General features: G+C 37.2%; 1 protein-coding gene across 2 annotated transcripts in view; it reads right to left on the bottom strand.

Annotated features, from left to right (window-relative positions):
- The window catches only part of NELL1 (neural EGFL like 1), a 755,117-nt gene that overhangs the window by 584,339 nt on the left and 150,817 nt on the right, over positions 1-19,961 (bottom strand). For both annotated transcript variants that reach the window (XM_033118971.1, XM_033118969.1), the window contains exons 6-7: positions 2,090-2,162; positions 1,371-1,453 (exon numbers count right to left, since the gene is read on the bottom strand). In XM_033118971.1, the coding sequence (XP_032974862.1) occupies positions 1,371-1,453; positions 2,090-2,162 (156 nt within the window). The remainder of the gene's footprint in view (positions 1-1,370; positions 1,454-2,089; positions 2,163-19,961) is intronic.

Consider the following 19,961-nt stretch of genomic DNA (forward strand, 5'->3'; position numbering starts at 1 on the left):
AAGGGCATCGTCAGAGCCGGAGAAGGGACAGCCACCATCACCTGAGACTGACTGGCATGTTTCTTGTTCCAAAAGTTTGGTAGCAAGCTGAAATATAATTAACAGTATTGAGATCAGACAATATGAAAAAAAGCCTGTCTACACCACAAGCTGGGAAGGCAAATAATTGCCTGCATTTCACATTTCCACTGTATGCTGAAGTGAAAAGCTAATGCTTCACTCTCGAGTCTCAGTCTCAGTTTCTCAGAAAAGTGTTGTCTCTCCTTCCCAGACAAAAGGGGACTTGGATAAAAATCAAGTTTGAAACAGACACATTTTCTTCAGCAACACAATCTATGGGTCCAAAATATAGCCCTACCTCCAAAACACTTACCTACCCACCAATTTTTTTCTACGTGCCATGGCTGATGGCAAGAAGCAGTCATAGCTGCCAGTAGAATGGGATTCATGGATCATTTTCACTGTTATTAAAATTCTTCCTTTCGCAGAGGACAATGCCTCTTAGGCCCAACCTAATTCTTTCTTCCCCCTAGGCTGGAACTCATGTCCAGGACTGATTGGTATTGTAACAACAGCATTAGCTACATTTTCTATTTATCCAGTGCCTCTCTCCACAAAGCTCAGGGCTCTTCATGATGAATCTAAATTTTATGAATATATATTAAATACCCTAATTGTTTACATGTTTGGCTCTTCCACTCGATATGAACATCTCTGGGGTAGAAATCCTATCCTGTTCATCAGTGCATCCTTTGCAACTGATACAGTGCCAGGCCCATAGCAGACCCTCAGCAGCTTCTTGTTAAGAAAATGACAGAGAGGAGAAAAAGATACTTAATGATAAAACTGAAGGTGCTGAAAGGCAGGCTTTGTCTCCTTCCCTATTTAACCCAGCTAGGACCAGTCCAGAAATGAATCATACATTAGAAATGTGATAAAATGCCTTTCTCTGATAGTAATCTCTTCCTAACAATAGCTTTTTTGCCCTTCTGATTATTGGCAATTATTTTTACATCCAAAATGCATTAGTGTATAAGCAGCAGTGGCTCTGACCATATATCGTCTCACAGTGTTACCAGTTGAATAGCCAATGGGCAAATTCCTTTCCACTCCCAGGAAATCATTGGTGATGCATATAGCCTCTTCCTTCCAAACATTTTTCAAGTAAACATTTTGATACAGCCTAATAGTATCAAAGACAGAAATTGTTATATTTATTGTAGGTAGTACTGTTTCAAGAATAAACCATTTTCATAGTAACATATTGCAGACGCCAAGGCTTAAAATGTTTCCATTATAGCATATCACTTTAAATCCCAGATAGCAGAGAGAAAGAAATGAAACAACACAGTTGAAAGTTAGATACCTACTTTTGCAGTCATCTTGGCCAAAAGCTCTTGCAAATCCATGATTCCTTGCACCAGGCTTAAAAAGTCACTACAAGTTGGGCAAGCTCAATAAAGAAAATAGAAAATAAAGTGATACAGTGATATAATAAGAAAGAAATTCTTAAAACACTAGTTGTTTGCCTATGTAGAAGGGCTTTTGCTTTTCTGGTTAAGTATTGCTTTGAAATTGGTGTGAAATCACAAAGATTTCAGGTCTAGATCTTTCCCTTTTATTAATAAACAAAAAGAAAGAAACGGGGGGGAAATGACTGTTAACTGAAAAGAAAAGCAATGTAACATTTTAAAATTAAAATTAAACCCCTGTTTTTATTTAGAGATGACTGAAAAAAATGTAAATAATCATAGAAAAGGAAAAAGTAAACTCACATCCAGGTCAAGCAGTTTAAGAACAGTTTAAATATATATATTAAATATATCTTTCCGTATCAATCTGCAGAATGAAAACTGCTAATGTAATTTTTTTCTTACCTTCAAATTTTAATTCTCTAAATTATAAGCTTTTTAAAAATTCAAAGATTCAGAAGTATATAGTATAGATAAGTTCTCTTTCACTACCCTTACCATCTCATCAGTCAACATTGTAAATAGTGTGTGTGTATCCCTCCTGACCTGTTTCTCTGATATTATCAACAAGTTCTGTAATATTAAAAAATTCACAAATGCTTTAAGTTGCTACTTACTGCGATTCAGATTTGGACACTGCGTTATGTATCCATTCGGCATAAAGATGATTTTCCCGTCTTGGATGATCCCCTTGATAACAGAAGAGAGAGGCGGCAATCAAGATTACAGTTACCACTTCAAATGGTCCTGTCACATGTTCTCTGCAAGGCAGATTATTTTTAAAGACCAATATCCTCATTAAAATGGTGAGTTGGCCTTAGTCCACACTGAACTACTCCAAACCATCCTCTTCTAGAAATGTTGAAATGAACATTCATTTTCAGAAAGCTACAATTAGTAACTACAGGCTGATGCAAATGCCCTTAGAGCACTAAAGATCCAACCGTAAATATTCTTCAACTATCAGACTAAAAAGGCATTGATGCAATAAAAATTCTCCTCAATGCCCTAGTCATTGTGGAATATTAAATATTCCTGATTTACAGAACTTTTTTTTTTTTAAGTGGGAGCAAAAAGATCATAGAAACATATTAAACTAAAATGTTTCTATTGATTCATTGAGTCACGGAAATAAAATTAGACATGAGGAAAATTCCCTAACAATCTTTGCTCTCAGCTAGTGAAGTAACATGAGTGTTGGCGGATGAGTCTTAAGACTTGCTCAATATCTCACTGTGAGAAAAAAATGGTCTTTTAATTCTGTAACTTAGTCTGGAAGTACAACCCCTAATTTAAGAAAGTCTTCAGAGCTGCCATCTCTCAATGAAAATATTGACTTGGCTTTTGGAGACTTCAAGTTGAATTTTAAGACTCTGTTTCTACATTTTTGTTTTTGTTTTCCCCTGATTTGATGGAAGAGATATTACAGAACAGATGGATAATGTAGACGCTGGTTCAGAATATTGAGCTTAATCTATAAATAAAATATAGGCTTTAGATAGTGTGCAAGACTGTCAGAGGAAGTAACATTTAACATTTATGTGCTCATCTTCTAAACAACAGAAGATATCAGCAAATGCTGTTTTCTGCTTATTATTTCAAGATAAAACATTAATTGGAAATATTAAGAGAAGTAACAGGAGCACAGGACGTCTTCATCAGAATTAGATACATTTATTAACCTCTTCCTTTTCAAGGATGATGCAGTGTTTATGATGACGAGAGGAGACAGCCCCACCAAGGGGAGGAAGTCCCTGCCACGCTCCTCAATATGATTCATAATCTCTTGCAGGGAACTTCCAGGGAGTTATTAGTGGAGTGCAATCTAACTGCATCAGCTTCTTTCTGGTACGAAGGTGCGCAGTTTTCCAGAGCAAATTAACTCTTTAAGAGGACAGGATACCTTTCAAGTACATTTGAGAACTTTGAGAAAAGCATAGGAGTGGAAGTCAGGGGACTGGGGTTCAAATTCGGTATCCATTTCTGGATAATTGGGTGAACTTGGACCTTAAGTCAACCACCTTCTCCAAGCTTCAGTTGCTTCATCTGGAAAATGAAGTGCTGTATGCACAAGCTAAGGGTCCTTCCAGCATTCAAGTTCTGGGTCAATGAAACAGGTGACCAAACTGAAATTGTCACAATTTAGATCTCTGTGCATTTGCTACCTTTCAAGTTAAAGGGAAAAAAAATGAACGAAGGACAGAGAAAGCTGCAGATTTCCATCAAAGAACAGACCATCATAGAGGGCTGAATATCATTTAAGAAGACATCTGTCCTATCAGGCTGAATGTGGACAAATTTAGAGTGACCAACTCTCTGAGATTTCCTAGGATTTAGAGAATTCAGTGCTAAACTGAGAGACTCCCAGGTCAACCAGGACAGCTGGTCACCTGAGGTGATTCGGCAATGGTGAAAGCACACAAATGTAAGAATCAGTCCATCTATTACCTGTTTGTCAGAAGACCCTAAATCATTCTTATTTTTATCAGCCATGAAAAAAACCTTCAAAAACCTAGAGTACATGTGTCGTAGTATTAATTACCTTTCCAAAAAGAAATGGAAAAAAACATTTGAAAAGGGTATCCCATCCACTCATCCTGTAGCAACATAATATAGAACATGACACTTTTGCTTTTTTTCTAAGTGACTAATGATTTTATTACATTATGAGTTACAAATTGCCTCTCTTTCACACATCTTTCTTCTACCTGCCTCCCTCCTCACTTCTCTCTCTTTCCACTTTGAGTCTCTGGCACACACTTGTGTGTTATCCAGATCATTAGGTAAAGGTCAATGACGTTGACTTGAACAAAAACAGAAATAAGGGCCGACAGCTTCTCAGTGCCCATTAACACAAAAACTCAAAGCACTTGATATTTTTGCCTAAGGAAAGGTCATGAAGCTCAGTCCACATAATGGCACGAAAACGTGTTATTGCCAAATGCCCCTCCCCCTACTCTCCCAAGATGGGAACGTTAATTTATTTGAATGGATGTAATTCCATGCAGGATTAAAAGGATGGTGGCCACATACAGGACAAATACCAAATGTAATGCAAAGAAGTCTGAGTGGATGTGTGTATGCATGGAAAGACATATGTGTTTATGTATTCCATACCTTCCCCAGAACAAGAACTAGAAGGTACTGCATTGAATTGCCATCTGGACTATTTAGTGCCTGGACATTTGTCAATAAAAAAAGCACTTGTTAAGCATGCACTTTTTTTTTTTTTAAGAAAACTACATAAAGGAATTTCATACAGTATCAAACTACAAACTACAAAGTAGCTCGATCAGCCTTATTTCTCCCAGAAAAAAATCACCTTCGAGGATTTCTGCAGATGAAAATTTGCCTTTCAGCACAGCAACTTCTCCCAAAAAAGATGAAACAAGGGATCAAAAGATAGAATTTCTATTATTTTTCCTTATGTAACTTTACATGTATCTATACTGAACTGAAAAATGCAACTCTAGCTGGGCATATATTAGCTCACCTCATTTGATCTCATTTTTTTCGGACCTATGCTTTATTTCATATCATTCATTGTGGCAGAGTTTCTCAAACTTTGAGTTTCTTAAGAATCCCCTTGAATATTTGTTTAATATTCAGATTCCTGGATCAACCTCCAGATTCTATTTCAGTAGGGTTGGAGTGGGCCCAGAAATCGTCATGTTTAAAAGCTGCCCAGGTTGATTCTGATGAAAAGTCAAAGGCCCCACTCTGAAAACCCTGGTCTATTGTCGGTCCTCTGTTTATTTTGGAACAACAGGGTTTACTCATTAAGTTCATAGAGGGAGGTGACATCACAGGAATGGCAGCAGCAAGGTGGTCTTCTTGAGTTCTCCTCCGGAACTTACCACAAATTGAACATCTATAATCCATCAAAGGACTCTCTGCTCATCACACAGAACAGCTAAGAGACTCGAACAAGGATCACTCAAAGGTGGGCAAACTGGGCGAGCAGGGGAAGAGGGAAGGGAGCGGAGTGGAGACATGGCCCACATCCACGGGTGCAGAGATACGGGGGCCCCAGGACACAGAACAGAGAGCACAAGAGCCAGGAGGTGGGCTCTTTCCCTTTGTCCCACAGCTGACCTCTCCTGCCTAGAGAGCAACATATCCAGTGTTTGAGGCAGTAACCTCACCTAAGACCTCCAGCTGGGCCCTAGGTCGGACAAAGGATATAAACACCATACCAGGGCCCCTCCCCCCACTCTCCCAATCCTCCCTCCGCCCTTCCAGAAACTCAAGCTGGCCCCTGAACTGAGGAGTAGTGTCAGATTACAGAGGAGCAGTAGTGCTCAGGATCTGGGAAGACCCGGTTTGCAGCTGTTGTGACCCAGGGAAGAGTGTGACACTACTGGGCTGGGAGAGAGACGACTCCTCCATCCCTAACCCCCACATTTTCTGGCCTGCAGGAAAAGTGTGACCCTGCTGGGCTGGGGGAGACAAGACTCCTCCATCCCCAGTCCCCACCCTTTCTGGCCTGCCTAGGGCAGGGCAATTACAACTGCAGAGACACACCCAGGGGTCAGCAGCAGGTGGCAGAGGCACCTCTGGCTTTCAGCAGCTGAGGAATCTCATGCCCTACACACACACACACACACAGAGAGAGAGAGAGAGAGAGAGAGAGAGAGAGAGAGAGAGAGAGAGAGAGCAAGTGCCCTAAGACTCAGGAGACCTGGGCACAGGGCTGGCTATGGTACTCTCAGTGAGCATATGTGCAGGCAAGAGCAGAAACTGCACTGACTTTGTAAAAACTATCATCCAGGCAAGAGCAGAAACTGCACTGACTGTAAAAACTATCATCCAAACCTCATAGCCCCACTCATCTAGAACTGCAGTGTCAGGGTCACTGGGCACCAGGTGACCGGCTCTGCCTGCACGATACGCAGAGGAATCTTTGGTACAGCAGAGGACAACCCGGAGATTACTTGGTGGCCTGAAGCCAAGACTGGCGCTGCTTTTTTTGTTTTGTTTTGTTTTGTATTTTTGATATTTTTCCTGTGTTGAGTGTGGGTTATCGTTTTTTTGTTTTTTTTTTATGTGAGTGTATTTGGTTTTTTCTTTGTTGTTATTGTTGTGCTTGGTTGTTGTGCTTTGTTCTGAAATTGCCCTACCAGGGCCCAGCTCAAGAGGCACAAGACTCAACACATCCAGAGGCCAACTCCAGACCAAACCAGAGCATTACCGGGTTTGACCTACAAGTGACACAACCAGAGGGAATTCTCTACAGGCACAAGAGCCCACAGGGGCCAAGCCTCATTTGAGTGGTCAACCCACACGCAGCAGATCGTCCACAGTGAGGAGAGCCAAGTCTCACAACTAGGCAGTGTAGGAGCCAATCCCACTTACTGACAAGCCAAAAGCAATCAGCTCAACTTTAACAGGACAATATGCACAACACAAGGGTCACCTTTGGAGCACACACACAGGAGAACAGGAAAGTGGTGCAAGTCAAATATAAAGGACACATACTATATAAGATCACCCAGCAAAAACCAAGAACACTAGGGGATCTACCTAATACATAGAAGCAAACACAGAGAGTCAGCCAGAATGGAGAAACAAAGAAACATGTCCCAAATAACAGAACAGAAGAAACCTCCAGAATTGGAACCAAATGAAATAGAGGTAACCAACCTATCAGAGACAGAGTTCAGAACACTGGTGATAAGAATGTTTAAGGAGCTTAGAGAAGACATAAAGAAGGATAGAGACATAATAATGAACAAACAGTTAGAATTAAAGAATACGATAACTGAAATATAGAACACACTTGAAGGAATTACCAGCAAGTTAGATGGAGCAGAGGATCGAATCAGCAACTTAGAAGACAAGTTAACAGAGGTCACCCAAGTGGAACAACAAAAAGAAAAAAAAAACAATGAAATGGTTTAAGAGACCTCTGGGATAACATCAAGCGCAACAACATGCGCATCATAGAAATACCAGAAAGTTAAGAGACGAGGCAAGGGATCGAGAACATATTTGAAATAATAATGACTGAAAACTTCCCTAACCTGGTGAAGGAAACCAACATACAAGCCCAGGAAGTGCAGAGAGTTCCAACCAGGATAAACCCAAACAGATCCACACCAAGACACATTATAGTTAAAATGGCAAAGGTTAAAGACAAAGAGAGAATCCTAAAAGCGGCAAGAGAAAGACAGAGGGTTACATACAAGGGAACTCCCATAAGATTATCAAATGACTTTTCTACAGAAACATTGAAGGCCAGGAGGGAGTGGCAGGAGATACTCAAAGTGATGGAGGACAAAGGCCTACAACCTAGATTGCTTTATCCAGCAAGGCTATCATTTAAAGTTGATGGAGAGATAAAGAGCTTTCCAGAAAAAAATAAGCTAAAGGAATTTATTACCACCAAGCCAGCATTGCAAGAAATACTAAAAGGACTTCTGTAAATAGAAGAAAGATCAAAACAACCTAACTACAAATTTTAAAATGGCAATAACTATGTACCTATCAATAATCACTTTAAATGTAAAAGGATTAAATGCTCCAATCAAGAGACATAGGGTGGCTGACTGGATAAGAAAGCAAGACCCTTGCCATATCCTGTATACAAGAGACTCACCTCAGATCAAAAGACACACACAGGCTGAAAGTGAAGGGTTGGAGTAAGATATTTCATACAAATAGAAATAAGAAAAAATTCTGGAGTAGCAATACTTATATCTGACAAATTAGACTTTAAAATGAAGAATATATTAAAAGACAAAGATGGGCACTACATAATAATAAAGGGATTGATCCAACAAGAGGACATAACCCTAGTAAACATCTATGCACCCAATTTAGGAGCACCTAAATACATAAAACAAATATTGACTGACATAAAGACAGAGATCAACAGTAACACTATCATAGTAGGGGACTTCAACACACCTCTGACAACAAGGGACAGGTCCTCCAGACGGAAAATAAATATTGAAACAGTGGCCTTAAATGACACGTTGGACCGGTTGGATTTAATCGATATTTTCAGAGCATTTCACCCCAAAGCTGCAGAATACACGTTCTTCTCAAGCGCACATGGAACATTTTCCAAGATAGACCACATGTTAAGCCACAAAACAAGTCTTAATAAATTTAAGAAAATGAAATCATACCAATTGTCTTCTCTAACCACAGTGCTATGAAATTAGAAATCAACTACAGGAAAAAAACTGGAAGATGCACAAATACATGGAGGCTGAATAACATGTTAACTAAATAATGAACTGGTCAACAATGAAATCAGGGAAGACATCAAAAGATATCTCGAGACAAACGAAAATGAAAACGTGATGACCCAAAATCTACGGGATGCAGCGAAAGCAGTCCTAACAGGGTAATTCCATAGCAATGCAGGGCTACCTAACAAAACAAGAAAAATCACAAATCAACAGTTTATCCTTAAACTTAAGGGATTTGGAAAAAGAACAGCAAAATAAGCCCAAAAGGAGTACAAGGAAGGAGATAATAAAGATTGGAGAGGAAATAAATGAAATAAAGACAAAAAAAAAAAAATACAAAAGATCAATGAATCCAAGAGCTGGTTTTTCGAGAAGATAAACCAAATCAACAAACATTTAGCCAGACACATCAAAAAAAAGAGAGGACCCAAATTAATAAAATCAGAAATAAAAGAGGAAAAGCGACAACAGACACCACAGAAATACAAAAAAAAAAATTAAGAAATTACTATGAGCAACTATATGCCAAAAAATTAGACAATCTGGAAGAAATGGACAATTTTCTAGAGGCATACAACCTTCCAAGGCTAACTCAAGAAGAAACGGAAAACCTGAATAGACTGATTACCACCAGGGAAACTGAATCAGTATCAACAAGCTCCAACAAACAAAAGCCCTGGACCAGATGGATTTACAGGTGAATTTTACAAAACATTCAAAAAAAGAATTATCACCTATTCTCCTCAAACTATTCAAAAAAATCCAGAAGGAGGGAAGGCTCACAAACACTTTTTATGAGGCCACTATTACCCTGATCCCAAAGTCAGAAAAAGACATTACAAAAAAAGAAAACTACAGGCCGATATCCCTAATGAACATAGACGTAAAAATTCTCAACAAAATATTAGCGAATAGAATTCAGCAATACATTAAAAAGATCATACACTATGATCAAGTGGGATTCATTCCTGGTATGCAAGGGTAGTTCAACATCGGCAAATTAATTACTGTGATACACCACACTAACAAAATGAAAAATAAAAATCGTATGATCATATCAATAGATGCAGAGAAAGCATTTGACAAAATCCAGCAGCAATTTATGATAAAATCTCTTAAGAAAGTGGGAATAGAGGGACCATATCGCAACATAATAAAGGCCATGTATGACAAACCCACAGCTAACGTCATACTCAATGAGGAAAAGCTAAAACCATTCCCCTTAAGTGAGGAACAAGGCAAGGTTGTCCACTTTCTCCACTTCTATTCAACATAGTGCTGGAAGTTCTAGCCTCAGAAATCAGACAAGAAAAAGAAATAAAAGGCATCCAAATCAGTGAGGAGGAAGTGAAATAGTCATTATATGCAGATGACATGTTACTGTACAGATAGAACCCTAAAGACTCCACCAGAAAACTATTAGAACGGATAAATGAATTTAGTAAAGTAGCAGGATACAAAATTAATATTCAGCAATCAGTTGCATTGTATATACCAATAATAAAATATCAGAAGGAGAAATTAAGAAAACAATCCCATTTACAATTGCTTCAAAGACTATAAAATACCTAGGAATAAATTTAACCAAAGAAGTAAAAGATTTGTACTCAGAAAATTATAAGACACTGAAGAGAGAAATTAAAGAAGACACAAATAGATGGAAACACATACCATGTTCATGGATAGGAAGAATTAATATCGTTAAAATGTCCATACTGCCTAAGGCAATATACAGATTCAACTCAATTCCTATCAAACTACCAAAGACATTTTTCACAGAAATAGAACATATAATCCTAAAATTTATATGGAACCATAAAAGACCCTGGATAGCCTCGGCAATCTCGAGAAATAAAAACAAAGTGGGAGATATAATGATACCTGACAACAAATTATACTATAAGGCTACAGTAATCAAAACAGCAAGGTACTGGCATAAAAACAGACACATAGATCAATGGAGCAGAATAGACAGCCCAGAAATATATCCATGCCTATATGATCATTTAATCTACAACAATGGAAGCAAGAATGTACGATGGGGTAAAGACAGTCTATTTAATAAATGGTGCTGGGAAACCTGGACAGACACATGCAAAAAAATGATGCTGGACCACCTCCTTACACCATATACAAGAATAAATTTAAAATGGATTAAAGACTTAAATGTAAGATCTGAAACCACAAAACTCTAGAAGAAAATATAGGAAGAAAGTTTACAGACATTACCTGGAGTAAGATTTTTACTAATACATCCCCTTGGACAAGGGAGGTAAGAGAAAAAATAAACATGTGGGATTACATCAAACTAAAAAGTTTTCTCACAAAGGAAACCATCAATAAAACAAAAAGGGATCCTACTGAGTGGGAGAACATATTTGCCAATGATATATCCAATAAGGAGTTAATATCCAAAATTTCTAAAAAACTCACTCAACTCAACTCCAAAAAAACAAACAACCCAATTAAAAAAGGGCAGAGGACATGAAGAGACATTTTTCTAAAGAGGACATACAGATGGCAAACAGACATATGAAAAAATGTTCAACCTCACTAATCATTAGAGAAATGCAAATAAAAACCACAACGAGATACCACCTCACCCCAGTCAAAATGGCTATCATCAATAAATCAACAAACAACAAGTGTTGGTGAGGATGTGGAGAAAAGGGAACCCTTCTGCACTGTTGGTGGGACTGCAGATTGGTGCAGCCACTATGGAAAACAGAATGGAGGTATCTCAAAAAACTGAAAAAGGAACTACCTTATGACCCAGCAATTCCATTCTTAGGTATCTATCTAGAGAAATGCAAAACTCTAATTCAAAAAAATTTATGCACCCCTGTTTATTGCAGCACTATACACAATAGCTAAGACATGAAAACAACTGAAATGCCCATCGGTAGACGACTGGACTAAGAAACTGTGGTACATTTATACAATGGAGTATTATACAGCCAAAAAGAAGAATGAAATCTTACCATTTGCAACAATATAGATGGATCTAGAGAACTTTATGCTAAGTGAAATAAGTCAGACAGAGAAAGACAACTACCATATGATCTCACTTATATGTGGAATCTACAGAAAAGAATAAATGAACGAACTAATCAGAAACAGTCTCAGAGTCACAGAAGAAAAACTGAGGGTTGCTAGATGGGAAGGGGGATGGGGATAAGGGGAACGGTGAGGGGATTAGAAAGCACAATCGGTAACCACAAGATTGCCACAGGGATAAGAAAGTCTATTTGGGGAATGAATTCAATAGTGTTGTAAAGATTTTGTAGGCTATCCGATGGACACTTCTCTCATTAGGGAGACCACCTCAGGGATGATGTAGATGCCTGATCACTGCACTGTACACCTGAAGCTGAAGCTGAACAATAATGAATGTCAACGATAATTTTATATATATATATATATATATATATATATATATATATATATATATAGTTACGAGAAGCGGAGTACAACATTAGGAATAGAGACAGTGGAAATGTAATGGCTGTATGCGATGTCAGAGGGGTAGTAGATTGGGGGCAGGGGGTTACCACTGTGTGAGGGATATAAATGATAAATGTCTATTACATAGTTTTGTACACCTGAAACTAATAAAAAAATAAATAAAAATTAAATAATTAAGAAAAGATACTATTACAAAATTTTTTTTAAAAGTTCACAGAGGTGAAAACATCATCCAAATGAAATATACAAACCAAGTAAAATCCCCCTCATTTGGAACTGCATGGCAACCAACAGAATTACTAAATTACCAACACCATCAAGGCAAAAACCATATTTTCATCTCAGTTCCCCCTCTGCGGGTCCTATCATAGTATATTTCACAAATAAATACCTTAAAAGAATAGAATTCCTTAAAAGTATGAATTACACAATACTGACAATATACTTTTCACAGCTGTTAAGAGTCTATGGAGATCATGTAGACTATTAGTTTTTAAACTAGGGGTTTAGAATTTTAGAGGAGGTGGAGGGAGGACAGTCAGACCTATTTTAAAAAACTTCCAAGGTCATTTTGATACCCCAGTGAGGACTACAGATTTAGGGCCTGATCTAGGACCAGATCACCTGGTCAATGGACCTGCAAAACTTTAGGACGTTGATACTTTAAGTAGCTTTCCCAAAGGACACCTGAATGCTAGGCCATAAACTGCTGGTCTGCAAACTCCAAACTCAGTGCTGGGCGACTACAACATGGCGAAGGCAAAATAGATCATTTGAGAAAGTCTCATAGTTACAGGAGCTAACAAGATGCTACTACATGAAGTCCTGTTATCAAAATGAGGTACCATGTTAATTGCCTAAACTATTGCGTAAACTATTTAATTTTTCATAATGAATTATTTGCATTAGATGCTAACAGTTTTCCAGAACAGTTTTTCAGTGTTGGAAAACAGAGGTCATTTTAGGTAGCCATTATCCCCACCCCTCCCCGTGGTCTTATTTACACTATTAATTTGCTAAATGATCCATTTTCTCATTGTTAGTTCAATGTTAAAACTCAGCCAATCTGGGGAGCTAAATAAATCCTAACGTGCAGAACCCAAATTAATAAACTTTTACCGTTAGTACTGATGGAAGCGAGAAAAATGGATTCCCCTCACCCCCTTTGTTACATTCACCTGTCACCACTTTCTACCTCCTGCACTCAACTCACCAGGCACTAAAAAATAAATTTGCACCAGATAGGCTGTGCATTATAGGTTTTTTGTTTGGAGAACTAATGCCCATTATTTCCATTGTTCAAAGAACATTTCACAGTAAGAAATGTAAAAAGATGCAATAAAAAATAGATTAGAAAAAGTATGCCATTATTACTCTCTTATGCATGGAATAACTAAGATTAGGCAAACCCTTCTAAGACTCATGGCTTTCTGGTACAAATGAAAGCTGCTCTGCTGCCAAACAAATGCTAATTCTTTTTTAACGTGCTTATTTCTCTGCAGATCTCTGTTTACATTGAAGAAAATGGTTCTACTTTTTTGTATGCTAAAACACTGAAACAAATTGCTTTGAAAGGGAAAGGAAAAGGGGGTGGGGAGAGTTCCTGCAGGGCATGTAAATATATGGATGAAGATATGTTCTGTTTATAAACTGGCAAGGAACCTAGCACTGGCAACAGGCTAACAAAAAGTAAGACTGGGGAAACTCACAAGGAGGATTTTCAAAATGCAACCAATTATGTATTTCTGCCCTGAAGACAGTTAATAAAATATTCCAGCTTGCACAAAAGCTAAGCAAGACACTTGTCAACCTTCATTACGATCAATAAAAACTGTCAGCTCATTAGCATATCATTAGCTGTCCTGCTGTTTCCAAAGTCTTAATGCACAGAAATATTAACCTACAAATGTATAAGATCCCTCAGCTCTGCAACTTTGACTTTCTGCATGAAAGGAAAAATAAGAATTAGAGATGGGAGGAATCCACATAGCTGCTTTTTCTATGTGCCTATAAACATATGTTTACCATCTGTGGAATTATGGGAACCAGCTGAGGTAAAAAAAAAAAAAAAAAAAAACAGCTGCAGCATAAAAAATAAAATAAAAAATTGTAATCAATTTTACTTCCCAGTGACAGCTCAGCTGTTTAGGAGACAGTGATGTCCAGGTAAGGGAAAGGGTTCATACCCAAATTCACCCAAAAGTCAAGAGACAGAGAGAGAGAGAGAGAGAGAGAGAGTTATTTTGGCCTCTGTGAAAAGCTCTGGGATGTGAATTCTCCCTGAGATTTTAATTGTTTAGAAACTGCCTGAAGACCCAAGCCACCGAAGCGTCCTAGAACTCACTGCCATTCACCTAGGCTTGTTCTTTATTTTTTTTACCCTCTGAAATAGTAAAAGCATAATCAGCTTAGAATACATCAAAGGGAAATTGAGTGGTAGTCAACCATCTTGATAATGAAAACCCATGACAATCAGAAGATTCAGATAAGCCTATCACTACTGGCCAGCTATTTTCTCAAATGGATGCAGTTTTCAAGTGAAGAAATCCGCAGCTTGTGTTCTGTGTCTCTGACAGGAATTACCTAATGCCAGAAGCTTCTGTGCCAGGCACCATCCTCTACTTTTTAATCAGCAGCACTTTTATTGCACTATCCTTAGGATCCACCAGGGCCCAGAAATTAGGTTTGACAAGTGAGGAGTTTTTGCTTTTACTTTGCCTGTGAAGCACAGTATTAATATTTAAAATAGAGAATAATAGTGTTTTAACCTAAAAACACATAATAAGCATTTTTAGTTCTGGAGCAATAAAGCAAGCATGTTTCTTGGACCCAAGACGTACCTTCTACAAGATAAATATTAAAAGCCTAAAGATGTGCTGACTCTCACCTGAGAAGGTCTGAATCTTTTACAGGGGTATTAAACTGATCGAGATAATTTCTGTAATGAGACACTGACATATTTTCCCTACCCAGCCATCTCACCTCACCAAAGGATGACCAAAAGTACTGGCGGGCATATAGGATTCTAAGGGGGAGATGAGTTTTGAAAGGTCCCCTTCTAAAGAACCATTCGATGGGGCTACTCCTGACTGCGGAGCAAGGAGATTCACACTGCTGTCTACTGAGTGTATGGAAATGCCATCCCCTTCTGGTGCTTCTCCCTGGGACCACCTGTTTCTTTGGGCAGGAGCCCCGGAAAAAGGCAACAGTCTGTCTCCTCCATGGGACCTGGTGTAGCGAAGTGGCACATCTCCATCATCTAACACAGTGACTAGTACATGGTAAGCAAGACCCTAAAACTATTTTTTGAATGAAAGTTTAAATGAATGAGTAAAGAAATAAAAAAGGCCTAAGCCTAAATCCCATTTCCATCACTTAGAAACTATGTGAGACTGGCAAATAGCTAAATCTCTGAGTCCCATTGCCTGATTTATACAATAGAGATAATAATAGCTATCTCATTAGGATTCTGTAAACGGGAAATGTAATTAACTGAGATAATGTATGTACAGCTGCACATCACAAAGCATTCAATGATTGTTGATATTTTTTTCCACATCCCTATAAACCCACCTCTACAGCAAAATGATTGTCCAAATCTAAGAACACCATTTGTATTTTCTGTCTTTATTGGGGATTTGGGCTCTTCAGCACAAGCTTCCTGACTTCTACAGAGAATCATACCCTCATCAAGCTAGAATAGACAACAGGAATCACTGTTCTCCCTCTCTTAATCACAAATTCCTTACTGAAAAAGAAGTACCTAAAAGGCAGGAAAAGGGCCTATCATTTTTATATAGTAGAGCGTTGAGCACACAGGGAGCATTAAGTCATAAGAAAGGAAGGAAAGGATGCATATTGAAAAAAATCTATGTGCCGGGTGCTTTTAATGTATATTCTTATATAATTTGTATTACCTTTATGATAGGTACCGTTGCCACTTCACAAATAAGACAGATTCACAGCTGGTTTAGTCATTCATTTTAAGAATACAAAGGTCTGACAATTAAGGTCGCGAACTCATCCTAGAAAAAGTGCTACATACCTCATTACTGAATATCACTACAGTCACCTTCGAAGTACACCCCTTGGGAAACTATGCACCTAGTCCACCCTTCAAAGCAATTTTGGAACTCTTTTTCTGGAATGGCCATCAGAGCTGTTGTCGTATTACCCTTGATGTCCTGAATGTTATCAAAATGTTTTCCTTTCAATATTTCCTTTATTTTTGGGTAAAGAAAGAAGTCACTGGGGGTCAGATCAGGTGAGTAGGAGGGTGTTCCAATACAGTTATTTGTTTACGGGCTATAAACTCCCTCACAGACAGTGCTGTGTGAGCTGGTGCATTGTCGTGATGTAAGAGCCATGAATTGTTGATGAAAAGTTCAGGTCGTCTAACTTTTTCACATAGCCTTGTCAGCACTTCCAAATAGTAAACTTGGTTAACTGTTCATCCAATTGGTACAAATTCATAATGAATAATCCCTCTGATATCAAAAAAAGGTTTGCAACAAGTTCACGAACTTGTCAGACCATATATATACATATATACACACATGGATATATATACACACACACACACACACACAGGGGGTGCAAAAAAAATGTATACAACTGGACACGTTGGTCAACATTGCTCAAGCAGTAGTTTGCTATAATCAGAAGTGTCTGGACACTGATGGTAACCACTTTGAGCACCTCCCATAATTGCAGAAGTCAAACGTTACTTGTACATGTTCATCATTTGTCATTAGTATATGTTGAGTATTACAATTTTAATACAGTTTTCCTTTCCTAAAATGTGCATACATTTTTTTGGCTCCCTCTGTATGTATGTATATATGGGTATATGTGTATATACACATATACACACACATACATGAATTATCATGCTGAAAAATTATGACATGTTCTTTTATTTTGAATATTTACGATGTACAAAAAAGTTGAAAGCAAAATAAAGCAAAGAACTGTAATCGCTAAGAAATACAATATTATCACTATAGTTGAAGACTTCTGGGTGCCCATCTCTAATAAAATTCCCTTTCCCTCCTCTCAGAAATAAATTATTCTAAATTAATATTAATCCTGCCCCTGCATTTATCATTTTACCTCTGTGGGTATATAAATAAACAATATATTGGATTATTTTGCATTTGTAAACAAAATTTTTGATACCATAATTTTCTCCTCTTCTGTGCTTTTTCACTCAATATTATGTTTGCAATTCATCCATTTTTATTCAATTTCAATGATTTCAGTGATTCTACTGTAATTTTTTTAGATATTCTCCAATTGATGGACAATTAGCTTCTTTCTCCAAGTTTTTAAAATTCAAAAAATAAAACAAATGCTCCTATGGTGATTGTACATATCTCCTTGGGTACATGACCAAGAGTTCTTCAATTATAGACAAGATGAGTTCCTGGATCATAAAGTATGCACATCCTCAATTTTATACAGAAACTCCCAAATTGCTTCACTTAGTGGTTCTTCCAACTCAAGTTGCCACATCCTTGGCTCAACTAACTCCCCCTACTCAGCACTGTCAGATTTGTTTTTTCATCTCTCCAGACTAATGGGTAGGAAATGGTATTTCATAATGGTTTTAATTTGCATTTCCAGGATAACTATTGAAATTGAATTCCTTTTCATTCATTCATTGACTATTCATTTTTCCACTTTAGGAAACTTACCTTTCATATTTTTTGCCTGATTTCTTATTGAATTACAATAATCTTTCTTATAGATTTGTAGCATTTTTAAATGGATATTATTTCTTTGCTAATTGATACTGTTGCCATGATCATCGTTGATAAACATTTTATTTTATATATTCAACTTACCAATATTTTCTTTAATCATTTTTAATCTTGCTTAAGAAATTCTTCTCCACCCTGAGATCATGACGATACATGTATGTTCCTATGTTGGCTTTTGAAACTTCCAAAGTTTTGCTTTCTCATTTAGTTATTTAATTGCAATTGTAATTGATTTTTGTGTATGGTGTCCAAATACATATTTGAAACTTTTCCAACCCTATATATGAAAATCAGTTACGTCAATTAATACCATACATATTAAATACTTAAGTAACTGGTTTTCCTAAACAGTTATTAATGAATACATCCTTTTTCCATTGAGCAGGAATGCTACTTCAGTGATGTATCAAGTTTCTAAGCTTTCACATATAATGAAAGAATCTCCTGGTCTCTCCATTCTGTTCTCTTGGTTCATGTGCCAATCCTTATACTGATATCACACTCTCTGTTGATTGTTCTAACTCTATAATAAGTTACGAGTTCTGACAAGTGAGGTCGTGAACTTGTTGCAATGATGTTGCTCACCTTTTTGATATCAGAGGGATTATTCATTATGAATTTGTACCAACTGGACAAACAGTTAACCAAGTTTACTACTTGGAAGTGCTGAAAAGGCTGCGTGAAAAAGTTAGACAACCTGAACTTTTCGCCAACAATTCATGGCTCTTGCATCACCACAATGCACCAGCTCACACGGCACCATCTGTGAGGGAGTTTTCAGCTAGTAAACAAATAACTGTATTGGAACACCCTCACTCCTCACCTGATCTGGTCCCCAATGACTTCTTTCTTTACCCGAAGATAAAGGAAATATTCAAAGAAAGACATTTTGATGACATTCAGAACATTAAGCATAATGCAACGACAGCTCTGATGGCCATTCCAGAAAAAGAGTTCCAAAATTGCTTTGGGAACTGGTGGACTAGGCGCTGGCATGGGTACATAGCTTCCCAAGGGGAGGACTTCAAAGGTGACCATAGTGATATTCAGCAATGAGGTATGTAGCACTTTTTCTAGGCTGAGTTCGCCACCTTAATTGTCAGACCTCGTATATCTTATACTTATAGTAAGTTATATCTGAAAGAGAAAGTCTCTTTTTACTTCTTTACGGAAAAAGAAAGTCTCCTTTTACTTCTTCAGAATTCTCTTCATTATTCTAAAGTCTTCTGTATGAATTTTGGAATCAGCTTACAGATTCCATCAGGAAAAAAAATTCTGTTGGGAATTTATTACATCTTCATTGAATTTAAAGACCAATTTGGGAAAAATTGACTTTTTTGTTATTTTTAAACCTCTTCGCCAAGAATATGGTAAACCTCTCTCCATTTAAGTCTTCTTTAATAATTTTAATAAAATTTTATAATTTGTTCCATAATTGTCATGCATATATTTTAATTTGTTCTTAAGTACTTTATACACTTTTGATATTGTAAATGAAATATTCTATTTAACTGCATTTTTGTTGCTGTTGCTGCTGCTTTTTTTCAGCAATGTAATTAATTTTGTCTTTGGTTTTTATATCCAGCAATCTTTCTGAACAATCTTGGTAAATCTAATAATTTGTGGTTCTATGTAGTCAATTACATAATTTGGGAATAATCACATTTTCCTTTTTTATAATCCTTAAGGTTTTTATTTGTTACTTGTATTTATTTATTACTGTAGGTGCTAAAAGAACCTACAGTGTAATGCTGAAAAGAAACAATGGTTAAAAGGATTCTTGTATGATTCCTGATCTTAATAGGAATTCTCTTACTATTTAAACTGTAAGTATGATGTTTTTTTATGTGTGTTTCATTTGTGGACTGTTTATCAGTTTAATGAAGTTTCCTTCTATTCTTATTTTGCTAACAGTATTTTAACATGAGTCGGTATTGAATTTCATGTAGTACTTTTTCTGCCTCTTGAATTGACCATAGGATTTTTTTTCTCCTTTTGTTTACTGTGGTGAATTATATTAATAAATTTATTGATGATAAAAACAGATTTGCATTGTTGAAATA

This window comes from Rhinolophus ferrumequinum, chromosome 11 (genome assembly GCF_004115265.2).
Source record: "Rhinolophus ferrumequinum isolate MPI-CBG mRhiFer1 chromosome 11, mRhiFer1_v1.p, whole genome shotgun sequence".
NCBI classification, from domain to species: Eukaryota; Metazoa; Chordata; class Mammalia; order Chiroptera; family Rhinolophidae; genus Rhinolophus; species Rhinolophus ferrumequinum.